This window comes from Microchirus variegatus (assembly GCF_963457635.1).
Source record: "Microchirus variegatus genome assembly, chromosome: 5".
Taxonomy (NCBI): domain Eukaryota; kingdom Metazoa; phylum Chordata; class Actinopteri; order Pleuronectiformes; family Soleidae; genus Microchirus; species Microchirus variegatus.
In genome coordinates this window covers 6633338-6652825 of record NC_139806.1, presented here as the reverse complement: position 1 = coordinate 6652825, position 19488 = coordinate 6633338, and the positions used below count along the sequence as shown (strand labels likewise).

The 19488-nt window shown below is 43.1% G+C and overlaps 1 protein-coding gene across 1 annotated transcript in view; it reads left to right on the top strand.

Annotated features, from left to right (window-relative positions):
• The window catches only part of zeb1a (zinc finger E-box binding homeobox 1a), a gene marked incomplete at both ends in the record, with an annotated part of 65508 nt that extends 46281 nt beyond the window's left edge, over positions 1 to 19227 (top strand). The window contains 6 exons of the mRNA XM_083888916.1: positions 12993 to 13145; positions 13276 to 13478; positions 15140 to 15257; positions 15648 to 17386; positions 17987 to 18161; positions 18542 to 19227. Coding sequence (XP_083745042.1) covers positions 12993 to 13145; positions 13276 to 13478; positions 15140 to 15257; positions 15648 to 17386; positions 17987 to 18161; positions 18542 to 19227 — 3074 coding nt within the window. The remainder of the gene's footprint in view (positions 1 to 12992; positions 13146 to 13275; positions 13479 to 15139; positions 15258 to 15647; positions 17387 to 17986; positions 18162 to 18541) is intronic.
• Positions 19228 to 19488: the final 261 nt, after the last annotated feature.

Below are 19488 nucleotides of genomic sequence, written 5' to 3'. Positions count from 1 at the left end.
TCCTGACTTCAGACTCAACATTAAAGTAGACATATTATAGCCTATTTCTCCAAGTGAACCTAGTTTCCTGGTGTCCTAATGAACATGTCTGTGACATGCTTTGGTCAAAACACCTTAAGGATGAAGCACCACAGCAGTTCAATCACTCTGCTAAAACAGCCCTGTTCAGAACGCTCGCTTTTGAGCCTCTGTCTCTTTAAATATGCAAATGAGACACAGGAAACTACGTCAGCGTCACTGAGGCTCCGGCAGCTAACAGCAGTTAGCATTTGGAAAAGCCATCATTTGCCGACTCTAGCCGGCACATTGCCGTCATATATACAATGTAAATCCTCTGAGGCTGGAAGTTTGTGTAGAACTCTGTGCTGCACTGTGCAGACAAGAATAGAACACTTTGCAGACTTTTTTGGGGGACAAAGTGGAGATCCACGAGACAACAATTCCAGGAATGTCTCATTGTGACGTAGCGGAAGTCAACATTGCATGTTTTTTCTCCTGTACTTAGACTGAGGCGGCGCCTCCAGGGTCCCAAATATAAGTATTAACATGATTAAAAAGTGGATTTTGCATAATGTGTCTCCTTTAAAAATCAATCTTCTAATTAACTCTTAATTCCTGGAAGGTTGTTGCTGTGTTGAGTAACACACTCTCAGGCAAAGTGCTGCCGACTACACTCTAAAGTGCAGACCTGACAGAGCCCGCAAGAGAAAGCTCACAGAACCTGACCCAACCCAGTTACGTCATTCGTCCTTAGCAAGGGCCAGTGTAACCTGAGTTTGCGCTGCCCCGAACTGAAAGGAACAGATTGATCACAGAAGTGTTGCTCTGTGATTTCAAGTAGGCTAAACCCACCCACAATGTGCTAGAACCTGACCTTGATACTTTGTGCAAACCCAAAAAGGCCCTCATATGGACTCCCCAGGCTCGAGTAATCAATCAATAAATGAATCAGACTTTATTTATAGAGCAGTTTTCATTTAGGCAAATAGTATTATGTCATTTCTTTTCATATTCATGTGAGAGAAATGACAGTAAAAATGGTCAGAAAGGCTTCTCATGTTGTGTTAAATTGTCAATTAGGTTGCAGAGGTGTGTTATCTTTAATAAAAAAGTGGGTCCCATTTGGGAAACACTGCTCTATGACATTGACACAAGCCGCTTCCCCTAATGGGGATTAAGTTAAAAGAAGTTCAAGAAGGTTATTGTACTGATTTTGGGACATTTAGACCAATAATTTGTACCCACATGTCTACCTTTACTGATCGCTATTATACACTACCTTTCAAAAGTGTTGGGGTCACCTATACGATTTTTGTTGTGTTTTCCATCAAAAGTCACACTTTTATTCATCAAAAGAGTTGCAAAGTGAATAGAAAATATAGTGAAGACATTGACGAGATTAGAAATAATGATTTTTATTCAAAAATAATAATTTTGCCCTTCGTCAAAGAACCAGCAAAATTGTTTTCAGCTTTGCTGAAATCATTGCACAAGGGTTTTCTAATCATCCAATAGCCTTCTAACGCGATTAGCAAACACAATGTACCATTATTGTGCTGATTTTAGCACATTTAGACCAATAATTTGGACCCAAATGTCTATATTTACCCTTATTGATCTCTAGTATAGCTGTAAAAATCTAAAATGTTGAAAGGTCCATCAAGCTGAGTGCTTGAAAATCCTCTCATCTTCATTTTGCCATATTTTCTCTCTCTGATTTCAGTATATATCTATAAATCAGAGCAGGTGGTGAGATTAATTATCCACTCAAGTGTTATCAAGTGCAGTAAGTCAGGACAGACGCTCACTTACAGTACGTTCAGCTGTGTTCTAACCCGGTAACACTGCTCTCTTAATTAAATACCGGTACACAGACACTTAGCAATCTGCTATGCCAGTGTTGTTCCATAGAAAACCCCAGAGTCAGCTGAACGCAGTCACGGCTCAGTGTCGCGTGACAATTTCAGATCAGCACGGAGGCAAAAGAGCGGTTAAAGCGCTAGAGTAGTAAGAGAATGGCAGGGAAAGAGAGAGAGGGGGGGGGGGAAGCAAACATGTCTCAGGAATAGACACGCATCAATAATGCCTTAAATAATGTATGATCCACGCCTGCAGTCGTGCACAGGTTTTTGTCTCCGTCATCTTACAAAACCTTGTTAAATCCCACACCTTGCCTTTAAGGTTTTTTTCACGTCTCTGAATAATACAGCAGCACTCTGCCCAGGGTGACTTGTTCACAGAGAATGTGAGTGCATCATGTGTGTGTGTTTGAAATCTGGTGTCGGTAAAACACTCGCACAATACGTGGCAGAGCGGAGAGGCAGAGTAGTCGAAAACATCACATTTTTTTCCACCAGCAAGAGTAAACTGAGTGAATGTTTTCACATAAAAATAAGTCATTAGTAACTGTTAGTAGCCAAATACAAGAGATGCTTAAATTATAGTTGAATACTGAGTCACGTTTCAGTGACTGCAACTCAGAATTCGACTTTAATCCGGTCACTTAACACTTTAAAAAGGAAAAAAAGAAAATTAAATGTACAGCCCATGATTATTTTTCTGTAAGTGTTAATGTTGATGTTCAACTCAAAACTAAATTATTCTAAATTGAATTCTTGGAATTCAATTGAATTAAATTTTATTTTATGTCAATGACAATAACATGCTAAAAAAAAAAGTTGATCAGTGTTTGTCAAACCTCAAAATGATGTTCTCGAATGTCTTGTTTTGTCCACCAACCAAAATGATTCAGTTTTTAATGATTTCTTTGTCATGTGGAGAAAAGAAACAAAGAAAATATTCACATTTAAGAAGCCAAAACAATCAGAAATTGTCTTTTAATCATGAAAAACCGATTCAAACCGATTAATCAATTATCAAAATAGTTGAGGATTAATACTAATCGCTTAGTTATCGATTCATCTCTTAGTAATCGATTCATCTCTTAGTAATCGATTCATCGCTTAATCGATTCATCGATTAGTAATCGATTCATCGCTTAAATGATTCGTCACTTACTCGCCGTTTCTTCGCTTCATCGTTGATTCTTCGCTTCATCGTTGATTCTTCGCTTCATCGATTCATAGTCAGTTCATCGCTTCATCGTCGCTTTATCGCTGCTTCGTCTAATAACCGCTTCATCGTTTAATAATCACTTCATGGCTTCATTGCTTCATCATAGATTCATCGCCTACTAATCGACTCATCACCTAGTAATCGATTCATCGCTTAATAATCAAATCATCGCTTAATAATCGACTCATCGCTTAATTGTTTCAGCTCTAGTTGTTTCAGAGATCGGCATCTTAAAGAAACCTGCACTAAAATGTAGACAACGACAGAGATGTGTGTCACACAGTCACTGATGCACTAACCATCCAATCAGAACACGCCACAGAATCCTGCAGAATATTCAGAGTGATGACGCTGCAGTGCAGAAGTGCAAGCAGACCTTTTTCCTCCTCGCATCTTTGTCTCGGGGATTCATCAGATTTTCATTTTTCTTTCTGGTATCGATTTACTCGTGGCAGCCCGCGGCACATTGATTTTCTTTTCTTTTGTCTTTTTCGCTGTTCCAAATGGGTCTGCGATATCAGTTATCGCGCAGCGCGCAGGGGGTTAAGTTACCCCTCGGGTGATTTAGTGTCCAATATGTCAAGTATAGGATTCTGTGCGTCCACCTGCCGTCTTTTTGATCAGATTAGTCTCCGTTTTCCCTTTCAGAGCCAGATGTTCTGATCTTTGTGTCGGGCTCACTCTTTACCGACTGCCCGTACATCACCACACCTGAAAGGCTAATCCAACACAGGCACATGAGCATAATCGCCGCCGTCTGCACTGAAATGTCCTGCATCTGCATCTCACTCACTCTCAAGAGCTTTATCTTCATGCCACATCATCTGTCCACTGACTTTCAGGGACTACAGTTTCACCTCGATTGGCCATTTTCCACCACATAGCACCCCTGTTTAAGTCTTATTAAAGGGGACGGATGATGCAAAATCAACTTTTTAATCATTTTAATACTGGGACTCTGGAGGCCCTATGAGACAAATGTTCGTTTTTCCAAATGCTAACTGCTGTTAGCTGCCAGAGCACGGTGCAGCCCAGAGTTCTACACAAACTTCCAGCCTCAGAGGATTTACGTGTTATATATGATGGCAATGTGCCGGCTAGAGTCGACAAATGATGGCTTTTCCAAATGCTAACTGCTGTTAGCTGCCGGAGCACAGTGCAGCACAGAGTTCTACACAAACTTCCAGCCTCAGAGGATTTACGTGTTATATATGACGGCAATGTGCCGGCTAGAGTCGACAAATGATGGCTTTTCCAAATGCTAACTGCTGTTAGCTGCCGGAGCCTCAGTGATGCTGACGTAGTTTCCTGTGTCTCATTTGCATATTTAAAGAGACAGGCACTCAAAAGCGAGTGTTCTGAACAGGGCTGTTTTGGCAGAGTGATTGAACTGCTGTGGTGCTTCATCTTTAAGGTATTTTGACCAAAGCATGTCAAAGACATGTTCATTAGGACACCAGGGAACTAGGTTCACTTGTAGAAATAAGGTACACTATGTCTTATTTAAGTCTTTTTAACTGAGCTACAGTTCGGCATTGTTCGGTTTGATTCTTGTGTCGGACGCCGAGGTCTTGTCTTTTCCTCATGATGACACTGACCTAGTACCTAGTACTAAGAAAACGTACCAGGTACCAGGTTACTATCACAAAAGTAAAATAATGTCCCATGCCAAGGCGAGTCTAGCCGTGCTGGGACCATGTAGTGGAATGCGTTCATGTACCCAGCCAGAATGTCAACGTGAACCCCACAAAGGTTATATTTGGGCTGACAATATTGGCCCCAGGCAGGTGTCTGTGGTTTCCATGGTGGCCCCTACCTTGTTTGGGCTTCCCATATGAGACCGGTATAATTTGACCACTTCCAGCTCAGCCCCACTTAGTATGTAGCCTGGAAAGGGGTATGAAATCTTGGCCCAGATATCCACCGTCCACTGACTTATTCACGGTTCAAGATGGGAGTATCAATTCCGGTATTGGTATTTTCTCAATGAATTGAGTAAACTATTGGTCGATAAAATGCACTGATTTTTTCCTGTCACACAAAGCAGGAAATCTGTACTTTTTTAGAGAAGCTTTGATATAATATGTATTACATAAAAACAAACCCTTGTAAGATATTTGGTTATCAAAGTTACACTTGATCAGCTTTTCACTCCCCCTTTTGTTGGAGACGGGGTTTTCAGTGATCTCTTTGAGAGAGAGTGAGAGGTGTGTGATGGAGTTATTAGCGAGATAAAGCTGTAATGAGCTGCCTCATTAGTGCTGCTGGGGGTTTGTGTCACTGCGGGGGTTGAGTCAGCTGACTCTTGCGTCTCTTTAGTCGGTGCAGAGCAGACAGCTTTTTGCTCTCGCTGGACGTCCACTTGTAGATTAAAGACCCTTTTCCACTGGTCAAAAAGTCCCACATCTAACATCTGGTGTTTTTGTCTGCGATGGTAAGAGATTCAATCAGCGTTTGCTCACGGGAGTCAAATGACTCTGCAACAGATGTTAGTTTTTATCACCACTCATGTAAACATGACACTAGGGTGAGCACGGCCTTTTTACCATATACTACTTTTGTCAATGACACCCCTATAATGTAGGAGCCATGTCTTTTTATTTGTGAGTTTCCCCCCTCCCAACCACTAGGGGGTTGTATTTGATTTCTTATATTCTGCCTGAGTAGGCAAAGTGTGAAAAAAGATGACTCAGTCATGTTTTTGTGGTCCTCCTCAGTCTAAGTACAGGAGATAAAACACGCGATGTTGACTTCCGCACTCATTGCTACTTCCGCACTCATGTCACAATTAGACATTCCTGGAATTGTCTCTTCCAGAGCTCCGCTTTGTCCCTAAAAAACGCGAGAGTGCAGGCGAGGGCAATAGTATCCTGAAGAGCGGAAGTCTGCAAAGTGTTCTATTCTTGGCTGCACAATGCAGCACAGAGTTCTACACAAACTTCCAGCCTCAGAGGATTTACATTTTATATATGACGGCAATGTGCCGGGCTAGAGTCGAAAAGGCAAATGATGGCTTTTCCAAATGCTAACTGCTGTTAGCTGCCGGAGCCTCAGTGACGCTGACGTAGTTTCCTGTGTCTCATTTGCATATTTAAAGAGACAAGCACTCAAAAGTGAGCGTTCTGAACAGGGCTGTTTTGGCAGAGTGATTGAACTGCTGTGGTGCTTCATCCTTAAGGTATTTTGACCAAAGCATGTCACAGACATGTTCATTAGGACACCAGGGAACTAGGTTCACTTGGAGAAATAGGCTATAATACGAGTCCTTTAATGGAAATGGAAAAATAAGCGGGCATTGGATGAAAATACATCGCTGATAGCAGCCAGTAGCGCCACAGTGCAGGACTACACTATAACAAAATGACCCTATAATTAAAGTAGAGAAATCATTTTTGCCCTTTGTATCCCTAATTTTGCAGCTTTTGGTGCTCGCTTGTGCAGGTTATAATCATAAGCGGCACTTTGACATGTAATGACCGTGTGAAATTTTAGCAGCAGTGGCACGTCGTCGAGGAAACACCGACTTCACTTGTTGAGGAGGCGTCTGCGAGGGGTCTGAAGCGAAATGAGAGAAGAAAGAAAGGCACAGGATGCTTTATTCTTTTGTGCTGCGCGTTGGTTGTTTACAGCAGAAGAGAAGAGTAGAACATGAAGAGACAAAGACAAACATGACTCGCTATAGGAAAGGAGTCATTTGCATTTTTCCAGCCAATTTTGTTATTAAAGAGGTAAAAAAGAGAGCAGATTGGAGAAGTTTGCTTGGACAAAAAAAAAATCCCTCTTAAAATCTCACACCTCAATAAGCAAGTTTGCAGAATTTACTCACTCATCCAGCACCAGGACTCTTCAAAACCATGGCGTTCCTTCACTTAAGAAAACTGCAACAGTAGTTTTAAGATTCAATAATAAGCAGAGGCTTCAACAACAGAGGTTGATTGGCTTGTGTTTACACCACTTTTCTGTGGCCCCTACCCCCTTTTTTTTTTTAATCCTCCTTTCCCCACAAACTGTTCAGCCCACGCAAGCATCTGCCTTCATCTCAGCAGCAGTTAAGTTACAGCCGAGCAGGAAATACTAAAACCATGGAGACGGCGAGAATGTGACGCTCAGATATTGCTCTCACGGCTCGTTTCATTGTTGCTGAAGAAAGCCTTACATGGTGTGAGCCGGCGCTCGTGTGTTTTTCTCCCTCTCTCTCCCACTTTTCTTCCCCCGTGTACCTGCATTTTTTTTCCAGCACTCACTGATTCCCTCTTTTTAAATCCCTGTATTCTTATACCTTATTGACCAATATATATATATATATAGGCCTTATATGACCTGTATGTGTTTTCGCGACATAACTCGAAAAGTCACGGACGGATTTGGATGAAATTTTCAGGAAATGTCCCCAATGGGACCAGGAACAAGTGATTAAATTTTGGGCGTGATCCGTGGTGGGGGCTGAGCTGCCTTGGCGGAGGTCTGCGCTCTCCGAATGCTTTTCTAGTTTACATTTGTCTCGTTAATTTCTTCAGTTCAACCTCACATAAGCATCACTTGGTTCGGACTTAGTTTTCTAACTTTCGCAGTGCCGATCAAGATGTGTTCACAGCTGCAGGTTTAAGCCCGACTTATTTGAAATAATAACCATGATGGAGCAGCCTGTGGACAAGTGGAAAGTGTAACTTGTAACCTTACAGGGGGGCTTGTAACTTTGGGGTTTCTAGTATCTAGGATGGGTTAAATGAAGATAAAGGACAAATTTATAATTGCATTTATTTGTCTAAGGCTGTGTAAATAGAGATGAGGCCAGAACATCTGGATTGCCCCCTGGTGGATTACTGCAGCATCAGTCCCACCATTCCAAAAACACACCTTTTAAATGCGTTGCATCAGCGTCCACTGTCCCTGGTCAAAATCACATGACGTGCGACACTATATTTACCCTGTAAACCTGCACCTGCCGTAATCTGGAAAAACATGAACAAACCAGGAAGGAGAAGGACAGTTATGTGGGGGGAAGAACTTGGAGGGATGTCATGGAAAAAAAAAAAAAAAGGTCCAGACGTGTTGCGGTGCTGCTGTGAAGCCAACCTGGAAGCCCTTTAAAAAGACTTTCTGTGATATTTTTGGATTGTCTCGACTTTCTTTCGCTCCTTTATTTCCTCCTCGCCCTCCTGTTTGTGGCAGAAGAAGAGGAGGAGGAGGAGGAGGAGAAAGCAGCGGGTGTTGAATGAGCGTTCTGGCGGTGAGAGAGATGAAAGTCTGCGACTCCCCCTGCAGTCTGGGGCTGCAGTGCAGCTCCGATCCATCCCGGCTAATAAATTCACTGTGGACTCGCTGTGACAGGTCCTGGCAAGGTGCAGGAGTGCAGTGTGTGCAGAATATGTTTGTGTGTGTGTGTGTGTGTGTGTGTGTGTGAAGCTCATTTCTGGAACTGGTTAAGTTTAGGGCAAAGATTTGAAGAATTGTGGTCCCGTCCAAAATGAACGGTGTCCTTAAAAGGAGAGCTGTGCGAACCTGTGTGTGTACGACACAATTTCCTGTTTTCATTCCATTCTGCTTTTCCACACAGAGAGAGAGAGTGTGTGTGTGTGTGTGTGTTGCCGGGTACTGGTCGTCGTTATTGTGTTGCTTTTTTGTATGTGAAGCATTAAGTGTAATTGCAATTGAGTGTTGTGGGAAACTATGCAGAGAAGGTGTATGAGAGTCAGAGAGGAGGAGGAGGGTCAGGAGGATGACTGATGGAGGGAAATGATGTGAGCCTCTGAGGGGGAGGGGTCAGAAACAAAAGAGAGAGGCGCGGGGAGGGGAAGAGATGAAGGTGCAGAGGAAAAGATGGAGGTAGAAGAAGTCACAGGAGATGAGGAGTGAAAGTGATGCTCGGGGAAGGAGGAGAGAGGGATAACTTTCTTTCATTCTAACCTGGATAATTGTGAAAACAATCAGCTGTATCAGTGTTTTTGTGATATAGTTGTCGTTCTTTCATCCTTGTTAAACCCCCCGTCCGTCACTCTGCTATCATATACCCATCTGTGGTTTAACTCGACTTAAAGCTGGTGACCCTTTTACCAGCTTTTCCTGTGGATTCAATTATATTTGTATTGAACCAAATCATCTCCATAGACAGCATCATGCAGAGCAGAGAAACCCAACACTTCACAGAGAAATCTCTGACAGATCCAGACTCAAAAGATGTGCGGCCATCTGCCTAGACCGGTTGGGGTGAAAGGAAAAATGGGGGGGGGACAGAAAAGACAAGAGGGAGATGAAAAACAACAACTGCCATGTATTAACTCTGTCGTGCTCCAGCGTAACAGGTGATGTCACACGTCTGGTTTGCACTAATGAATCTGAGCTGCAAATAGACATATGGAGGGAAACGCACAGCCTTGTGTCATTGTGTGGTTATTTAAAATGACTGATCACAAAAAGGTTTAGAAGTGGAGAAGGTTCTCTTTTTTTTTTTCTTTTTTTTTCTTATTTGCAAAATTTTCCTTGAACCCTTAAACCAGGGGTGTCAAACTCATTGTTCTTCAGGGGCCACATACACCACAACTTGATCTCAAGTGGGACGGAGCAGTAAAATAATAGCATAATAATCTACGAACAACAAGAACTCTTTTATTTACTTACTTTTATATAACTTTTTATTTAATTAATTCATTATCTTTTTCCAAAACATGACATTTATGGAGAAATATAAGTGCAATTCAAACAATATTATTATGCCTAAATGTACCATTTACACATCACACTGGATCTATAAATGCACAGACATTTAGTCACAGGTATCTGGAAGTGAAAAATATTGTATTCGACATTGCCATTTTAACAAATTCATCCTGTGGGCCTGATTGGACCCTCTGGCGGGCCAGTTCTGACCCCCCGGGCCATATGTTTGACACCCCTGCCCTAAACCATGATGCCGTCAAATTCATCCACTGATTCAACACTTTTTGGTTTTTTATTAAAGATCAGTTTTCAGGTATCAAATATTGCACACCCACATTATTTTACTACACACTTGCTGCTCTCATGGTCTCTAAAAACGGAGAAGATTGAAAACTCTTTTGTTGAAAAACAGGGAACTTTAAAAGCCATGACTCAGTTACCTGCATTGACTTCCTGATTGGTTCTTATTGGCCACAGCTTGACTTCAAACGTACTTTCAGAAAAGAAAAAGCTCTTACTTAAGCCGACAAAAGCAGAGCAGAGAATCAGCTTTCTTTAAACCTGCATGTGTGTGTGTGTGTTTTCAGGCGTGCAGATTAAAGGCCGTCTGGATATAGATGAAAAGCAGCAGTTTTTTTTTGAAAATGTAATGTGGACATAGGTCTATTTTGAGAAAAAGAAAAGCAGGCTTACAGAGTGGAAAAAGGTGCGACTGAGCCAAATAGAGATGTAGAGTTGAGGAACGGTGAAGAGGCTCCAAGAAGAAAAAGAGGTGCGAGAAAGGAAAAAGCACGAGAGGTAGATGAGTGCGTCTCTGAGGGGATAGAGATATTTGGACAACTTTGGGATGAGATCATGGGAAGCAAAGATCCTTTGCCTTAAAAATGAGCCTCTGCCTGGGCCCGCCCCCGACTCCACCCCTCTTTTATGAGTGTGTGTGTGCAGGATCTGCAACCACACACACACACAGTGACTCACAGCTGCACCTGTCAAGGTTTAAGTAGGAAAAGGCGTGGCCTTTGGCACGGGTCCCGGCCGATCTCCATGGAAACGCGAGGTCACATTTTCACATCGTGTGCACACAGAAAGCAAAGTTGCTCCTCTGACCTGGTTTTTTTCTCATTGTTGATTAATTTATGACATTAATAATTAATATTTGGCTGAGAGAAAGAAAGACGATGAAGAAATCAACCCCTGCAGCCTCTGTTGCTTGCGTTTTAGTCTTAACTTGTATATATACACACTTTTTTTTTTGCTGAATCACCAAAAGCATGGCTTTAATATGCGCATAAAGCTTTTATAGGCTGCTTTTTTTCCCCTGTTTCTCTGAGCCTAAAAACCTGAAAGATTTATCAGAGTTGAGCTCTCCAATTACACCGTAATCCCGTAAGTGATTCTCGTATGGAATAAGAAAAACGGCTGGAGAATGCGTCAGTGTGTCATTTCAGGACAGATCCTTACAGGTCAAAATAAAGGTCTGTGATCTTAAGTTGACATTTGGGTAACGGACTGATGACTTCATCCTTTGCTGCAGTGACTTTAAAGGTGCATTATGTAATAAATCTAAAGCAACTGGCCATGAAATCCTCCTAATATGTCACAGAGACTCAGGAATAATGTTCATATAACAAACTGAACTCACCAACAACAACAGTACAGACAAAATATTTGCATTAAAAAAAATCTTTTGCAGACTGCAAATCATGTTTTTTTTTTGGCATGTGGCGCCACCTACCGCCGTCTACCCAATCATTGCAGCCAGTAGAGTCTCAGCTGCCGAGCAACCCATGGGTTGCCGGTCTGAGCCACAATGGCGGAGAAAACGAAACCTAAAAGACCTCGGTATTTTGAATTTGAGTGTAGTAACTGTTTTTGGCCACATTCTTACATATGGCACCTTTAAGTCTCTCTTTATAAATCTTAGATTTAGTCTTTGAATTCAAAGATTCAAAGATAGTCATGCGCAGACACAAAGCCTGTGTTTATGTTTCGGTTTATGAGCGTATGCATTCCTGTCCGCCCTGCTGCACGTCTCTTACCTGAGGTAAAGTTCACCACAGACGTGCGTTTGGTTTTAATGAGCGGACCGTGTTGGACTGAGGACAAAAAAGTGTGTCAGTCCTGGAGCCATTTTTCCCTCTGACGCGCCTCATTAAAGCCAGTTACTTCATTCACTCTCTGTAAAGAGACAGGAAGACTGACCTGTCGCTTTCAAAGTAAACAATCTGTGCCAGGTGAACTCGAAATGCAGATTTAATTTCAATTTCCAAATCAGGTCGTAGTACTTTTAAATTTGGAGATTTCCTTCTTTTATTTTGACTTTTCACTCCATAATTAATGAACAAATAACTGTCTTCTACCAGAGGTGGACAGACATCAATAAATTCTCTACAAGTGTTGCTTTGTTTCCCCTCCTCGCCATAGTTTTATTTTGGAAATAATTATTGCATCCTGTTTGACAAAACTTTAGAAAAGCAGATTGTTCAAAGATGCATGAGTGCGCTTGAAAATATAGCCTTAAGAAGTGCAGTGGCGCCATCTAGTGGTCTAAAAACAGAGCACATAAACATGCGGTGGTCATAAACATGTATATATCTTTTGTGTGCCAATGTGTGTGTGTGCACGATTCTCATATTTTAAAAGTGAATTATTGGGGTCTTTCCTCAGAACCTACTTAAGTTTCTACTCATGTATCACATGTCATGTTTTAGAAATGACAAGAAAGATCCTCCAATCCTCCACAACCGTTCAAAAGTTTGGGCTCACCTATACAATTTTTTGCTGGGTTTTCCATTAAAAGTCACACTTTTATTCATCAAAAGAGTTGCAAAATGAATAGGAAATCTAGTCAAGACATTGACAAGATTAGAAATAATGATTTTTAGAACCAGTAAAACAGTAACTTAATTGCACAAGGGTTTTCAAGGGTTTTCTAATCATCCAATAGCCTTCTAACGCCATTAGCAAACACAACGTACCATTAGAACACTGGAAATGGGCCTCTATACACCTATGTACATATTCCAATAAAAACCAGACGTTTGCAGCTAGAATAGTCGTTTACCACATTAACAGAGTGTATTTATAATTCATTTAATGTTATATTCAATGAAAAAAGTGATTTTCCTTCAAAACTAAGGATGTTTCTAAGGGAGCCAAAACTTTTTAACAGTAGTCTAACTTTATTCCTTTAGTGACGGAATTGGCCCATCATTCTGACGACGGAATGAACCCTAAACTCAGCACCCGTCTGGTTTCAGTGAAAGAGGAGTGTGTGTCCGAAGAGGAAAAGGAGGCGGTGAAGGATGCACTCGTGGAGGAGATTCTCCAGCAGGGAGACACAGCCATCATCTACCCCCAGGCGCCCGAGGACGAGCAAAGTCCGGTCGAGCCGGGAGGAGCCGATGAAAATGGTAAAACTGAACACACACACACACAGCAGTCGTCCCAACTGCTGATTATGTTAATAATATCAAAGTCAAAAAAGATGCTTTGAAAAGCTTTGTTTCAGAGGCTTTTTTTTTTTTTTTTTTTTAATCCCAGGCACGCCGGACTCCTTCTCCCAGTTGCACACTTGTCCCTACTGCTCTCGGGGCTACAAGCGCAACGCCTCACTGAAGGAGCACATCAGGTATCGCCACGAGACCAGCGACAGCAACTACAGCTGCTCGCACTGCAGCTACACCTTTACCTACCGCTCTCAGCTGGAGAGGCACATGAGCCACCACAGAGGCAACAGGGAGCAGGTAACGTCCGCTCTGTCCATGTGCACGGTGTCACTGGAATACACACACACACGCACGCACGCACGCACACACACACACACACAGAGCCTGATTTGTGATTAATCTGAGTACTTTTTTGGGCCATAAAATGTCAGAAAATGTTGATCTGTGTTTCCCAAACCTGGAAATGATGTTCTCACATCTTATTTTGTCCACAAACTAACATTTTTAATGATTCCTTTGAGCAATGAAGACAGAAAATATTCACATTTAGGAATCTGAAAAATCTGAGATACATCTTATTTTGTGTTCTCTATAAACCTGTGTCATTTTGGTGCTGATCTGGATACAGGATTTGGTTTTAAAACAGTCGTTGACCTTCCAAAGTAGCATATTGACACTGTCGATAAAGTGAAATATCACAATATTTTGCGTTGCGATATCATATTTTGCTTTTGAGAGACCAAATATAGTTTTTTTTAAGCTTATCATTTTTTAAACTGATGTTTACAAACATTAAACTTGGTGTCTGACAACCACCATACACCATACTATAATTATTATACTACATATTTTCTACTATATGAACTCCTTAAGGCCGTTTTAGGTTTGATTAATTTCTTGATTTGATTTTTTGATTTCCAGGTAATTTAATATGAACATTTAGCTTCAGTCTGCTAAGTAAAAAAAAAAGTGTGTGCACAGATACTTTTCCTTTGAAATCTTTGATCTTTTGTTGTCCTTAAGGTCAAAGCCTTTATTGCAACTTTTTGTTGTTATGACTTCCTTTGTTAAAAAAAACTACCTTCCTTTGAACTGCACTGCTCTTTAAAATTAAGCTAATGTTCCAATTCCCACAGCAGTACAGTTCGGATTATGTCACCGCGTCTTTTTAAACTTAATTCGTGTTTGTGTTAAATAAAAAACATTAAAGTTTCTTCTTCGCCGCTCCGCAGTAGGCGTTGTGTGTGTGTGTGTGTGTGTGTGTGTGTGTGTGCGTGCGTGTACGTGCGTGGGCGTGCGCGCGTGCCGTCCTCCTGTCACTGCTGTGTTTACAGCGACGAAGAAGAAAGGTGACTTCCGGTTTACCTTAGCGTTAGCCCTCAACGTGCTAACCTGCCTGAGCCACCTGGCGATTTGTCACGCGTGGGGGTCTCTTATGTAAAAAAAAAAAACAACAACCCCGCGGTGTTTTATCGAGAGCACGGCAGACCGTGAAAGAAACAAACGCAGGTATTTGATATGACTGTTATGACTGTAGCTACACGTTAGCTGTTATTATTTCAATAACCGCGTTTTGGGTGTCACATTTGTTTTAACCTGGAAGTTGTTGCCTTGTTGTTTTCTAGTTTTACTGTGAACGACACAGAAAAAAATGTGTTTTATTTATCTAAAGGTGTCGCATTGTTGTTTACTACAAGAGTTCTGGGTTACTCCAAATACTTTTGTAAATACTTTTTGTTTGAAAAGTGCTCAATCTGAACCAGGTCATACAACAATTTCTATTATGTACTTCTATACATGGTTTATAGCATGCAGCTGCTCAGAGTAATAGAAATAAACATGTATTTTAAGTGCACTCAATATAAGCCGTCACACAATGTTCAATAACAATGAGGGGGTGGAAAATACCATGGGGAATATCATGTGTTTGTTCTTATTGTTTTATTTCTCTGTCTCAGCGTCACGTGTCCCAGTCGACAGGAGGAACAGGTGGAACTCGCAAGTTTAAGTGTACTGAATGTTCCAAGGCCTTCAAATACAAGCATCACCTGAAGGAGCATCTGCGCATTCACAGCGGTGAGTTGTTGTCATAGTACACATAGTGCACATACTCATTTTCACTCATTTGATGTATGAGCTGTAGCGATTGCAGTCATTTTGTAGTTAACAGTTGGGCAAAGTCTGGTTTTAATCAGAAATTATGTCAAATTAAGTGGCCAGGATTTAAGTGTGGTCTGATCCATGTCAGCACCTATGATTATTTCTCTATTATAAGCACTTCTCATTGCCTCAAGTGCTTCTCACTTTGGCACTTCATGCTGTAAACACTTGTTAAGTCAAGTGTCCCTTTTTGTGACTGAGCTTAATGTAAGATTGGCAAGAAAAACAAAACATTAAAGCATATATTTGATATTACAATGCAGCTGAACTTCTTTTAACACGTGTCTCTGTGCGCCCCCCTTTTAGGTGAGAAACCGTATGAATGCTCGAACTGCATGAAGCGATTCTCCCACTCAGGCTCCTACAGCTCCCACATCAGTAGTAAGAAGTGTGTGAGTGCGACACATCCCAACGGCGTTGCTCGGACGTCGATAAAGCCCCCTCCACCCACCACCCAGGCCATACCTCTCGTAATAGCCCCAGCCCGCATGATCCTGAAAGAAAAGGGTGAGAGTAAACCCCTGCAGGAGCAGCTCCCTGTGACCCAGATCAAATCTGAACCTGTGGAATACGCGTGCAAGCCTGTGATGGCTGCACCAGCAACGTCAGCTGGTACCAATGGCGTGGTGAATGGAGGGACTGCGCAGCCTGCCACGGCGACGACCCTGTCGCAGGGCGTGGCTATGGTTGTGCCCACAGTGGGCCTCATGTCTCCCATCAGCATCAATCTGAGTGACCTGCAAAATGTGCTAAAGGTAGCAATGGACGGAAACGTGCTCAGGCAGGTGATGGGTTCAGCCAACGGGGTGGTGACGCAGGGGAAGCAGGGAATCGTCGTCCAGCAACCCCAGCAGCAGATCATCAGCCTGCCGGCATTCGTGGATCACGACGGCACCACGAAGATCATCATAAACTACAGTATCGGCCCCGCAGCCACGACGCAGCCTACGCCGCTCATCGTCAAAAACAATCCTGTTCTAACTCCCACTGTGATTAGCACTGCTGCCGCCCACTCCCCCACTGGCAAATCCACAACCCCCGAAGCGGCTGACCTCAGTATTGTTAAGGAAGAGCCAGAATCACTGCTCATCACAAATGAGACAGAGGCAGTCGCACGGACTAAAATGGAAACTGTTGACACTTCTTACCCAGCTCACTTGCCAAAAGCCAACAGCACCAGCTCATGTTTACTATGTGACGACTGTCCCGACCACCTGGAAGCGCTGCACCTCCTCCAGCATCGTAAAGCAGCCAACGGGGAGGCTGTTGACTCTGCCGCCCTGGACCCGTCATTTGCCGATTTGCTAAGCGACGCAGGAGTGACGCTGGAGGAGCCGCCGGTGGAAGATATCGTCTCGCTCCTTAAGAAATATTTTGCCTCAAACGCCAACCCCAGCGTAAAAGACCTGGTGGAAATCTCAGAGTCTGTTAGTATTCCCGTGGACGTGGTCAGAAAGTGGTTTGCCAAGATGAACTCTGGGAAAAAAGTATTCAAAAGCTACACGTCGCAGCTGTCCAAAACCACGAAATTCAACTCGAAAGACACTTTGTATCAGAACGAGAAGAACACCAAGCGAGAAGTCTCATCGGAATCCAGGAACACTTCTCCTTCAGACTCTACATCACTAAGCCTCAACAATGGGGAACTCGTTATTAAAAGCGAGCCAGAAGACCCAGAGGCACCAGACTCCCAGGCAGAGCCTCTGGATCTCTCTCTTCCTAAACACATTGCAGCAGCATTGAAAGCCAAGATTGGCCCACTTCCTGCCAATCAGCAGGAGCAGCCTCTGAACCTGGCTCGTCTGGGCGACGAGCAGCTCGGGAGTCGAACGATCTACGTCACCGCATCTCAGACTGGGAACCCGGTCAACATCGTCACAGCCGCACAGCTGCCCACGTTGGTGGCAGTCGGCGGTCAGGGCTCTGTGGGTTGCCTCAGCTCGTCAGCGAAGCGAACCATCCTCATCCCGCAGCTCACCTACACCTACGCCACTACAGCCAGCAACGCCTCTGGAGCACAGACCGTCGTCCTCAACGGCCATAAGGTTTATACGTCCTCAAACTATGTTTTTCCTCTGTGGCCTGAAAGGTTTAGTGTTGGTTAGGGAAAACATGTCAATTATACACCTATACAAACATAATTATGGGTAGTATAATTATTTTTTGCCCACACTTTTCCTTTAAGACAATTACACCTTCAGTTGTAGTTACATCACATGTGTTTTTGTTACTTTTCTTCCCCTTTAAAACAATGTGATATCAAATCCACTTTTCTGCTTTCATTTTTAAGTCATAGTTCAGATTTTTTTTTAGGCCCATAACAAAATTTGAAATTTCAAAATATTACAAAATTACATCATAGATGTTGCTTTCAGTGACTTGATGCAGGTGAAGCAGACCAAAGTGAATGCACACTGGACTTTAGGTCAGCATTGCATCAGCAGATCAGGGTTGGACTTGGTTCCAAAGGTCAGATTACAGGGCACTTTTAAACCTCTGGATTCTGGAAATTGATTAAATGTTCCTGTGAAACCCAAAGTAAACCCTGCTCTAACCTCCTGAGCTTGTTTTCTAACCTGGCCTCATTTCTCACAGCTGACTTAACATTATGACATTAAATGATATCTTTTGGTATCGCCTTACAGGAGGATACAAATTTGGAAAGCAGCTCGGACATGTTGTCCACAGCGGAGGAGCAGGGCGATGCACCCATAATCATAAGGAGGCGGCGGATGGACCCTGGAGTTTACCCCTGTGACCTTTGCTCCAAGGTCTTCCAGAAGGCCAGCTCCCTGATCAGGCACAAATACGAACACACAGGTGAGCAGTGACGTCCAACAGCTAATCTGTTTTTAAGTACAGTTGCTTAAAACCAGTTTGTTAAGTTCAGCAGGTTTTTTGTTTTCCCCTTTTTGTTTTCCCCTTTTTTTTTAATTACCCCCATGTTTTGCTTAGAGCCATGGTTCTCAAACTGTGGTATGTGCACCACCAGTGGTACGCAAGCTTCCTCTGGTGGTACTCATGGGGAAAATGTGGTAAACGACTATTCTAGCTGAAAACGTCTGTTTTTAATATGTACATAGGTGTATAGAGGCCCATTTCCAGCAACCGTCTCTCCAGTGTTCTAATGGGACATTGTGTTTGCTAATCGCGTTAGAAAACCTGTCTCATTGTCCTCACTTTGTCATTTGCACCTGCAGGAAAACGGCCTCACGAGTGCTCCATCTGCAACAAGGCCTTCAAACACAAACACCACCTGATCGAACACTCGAGGCTGCACTCCGGCGAGAAGCCGTACAAGTGCGACAAGTGCGGGAAGCGTTTCTCCCACTCCGGCTCGTACTCGCAGCACATGAACCACCGCTACTCGTACTGCAAGAAGGAAGGGCTCGACCTGGACTCCAGCTCCGACTCGAGGCCGCAGCAGGTCGACGGCAGGCCCACGTCGAACAGAGAGACCCCGACCCCGAACTCCCAACTGGACTCAGACGAGAGGGAGAGCGAGGAGGAGGAGGAGGAGGAGGGCGACGACGACGAGGCCATGTGCATCGACGACATCCGCGTCATTCAAGTGGACGACGTCCACGACATCCAGGGGGAGGACGGCGAGTGCGAGATCTATGAGGGCAACTTTTACGACGAAGACGATGATGACGACGATGACGACGACGACGGCGACGACGACGTCGAGATGGAGGAAGAGGAGGACACCATCGAAAAGACGGAAGAGTTTGCGTGCGACGTGGTGGAGGTCGAGCTGGGGGAAGACTTGCATGGAGCAGCGGGCGCCAAGGATATGGAATGTGGAGCAAATATGGACAAAAGCATGAGGAAGCAGAGTTTCAACATCGAGCACGCCGAGGACGCCATATCAGATTCCGATTAAAACAAACAAAAAGGAAGGAAAAGTCTCTTTGGGACAGTTTTGAATGTGTTGATCACTGAAAATCGAGTTAATTAAGACAAAACCGCATCTTGCCATCAGAGAGAAAAAAAAATAATGGCGGTTGCCTGATGTAACGGTCCACCACTGTGTACAAAATCCCAGGTGTGCCTGAACTTGAAAAACAAACAGTGACTTTCTCTTTTTTTCCTTTCTTTTTTTTTTGTTCCTTGTGAAAATTAACTATCAGTATTAAAAATTGTT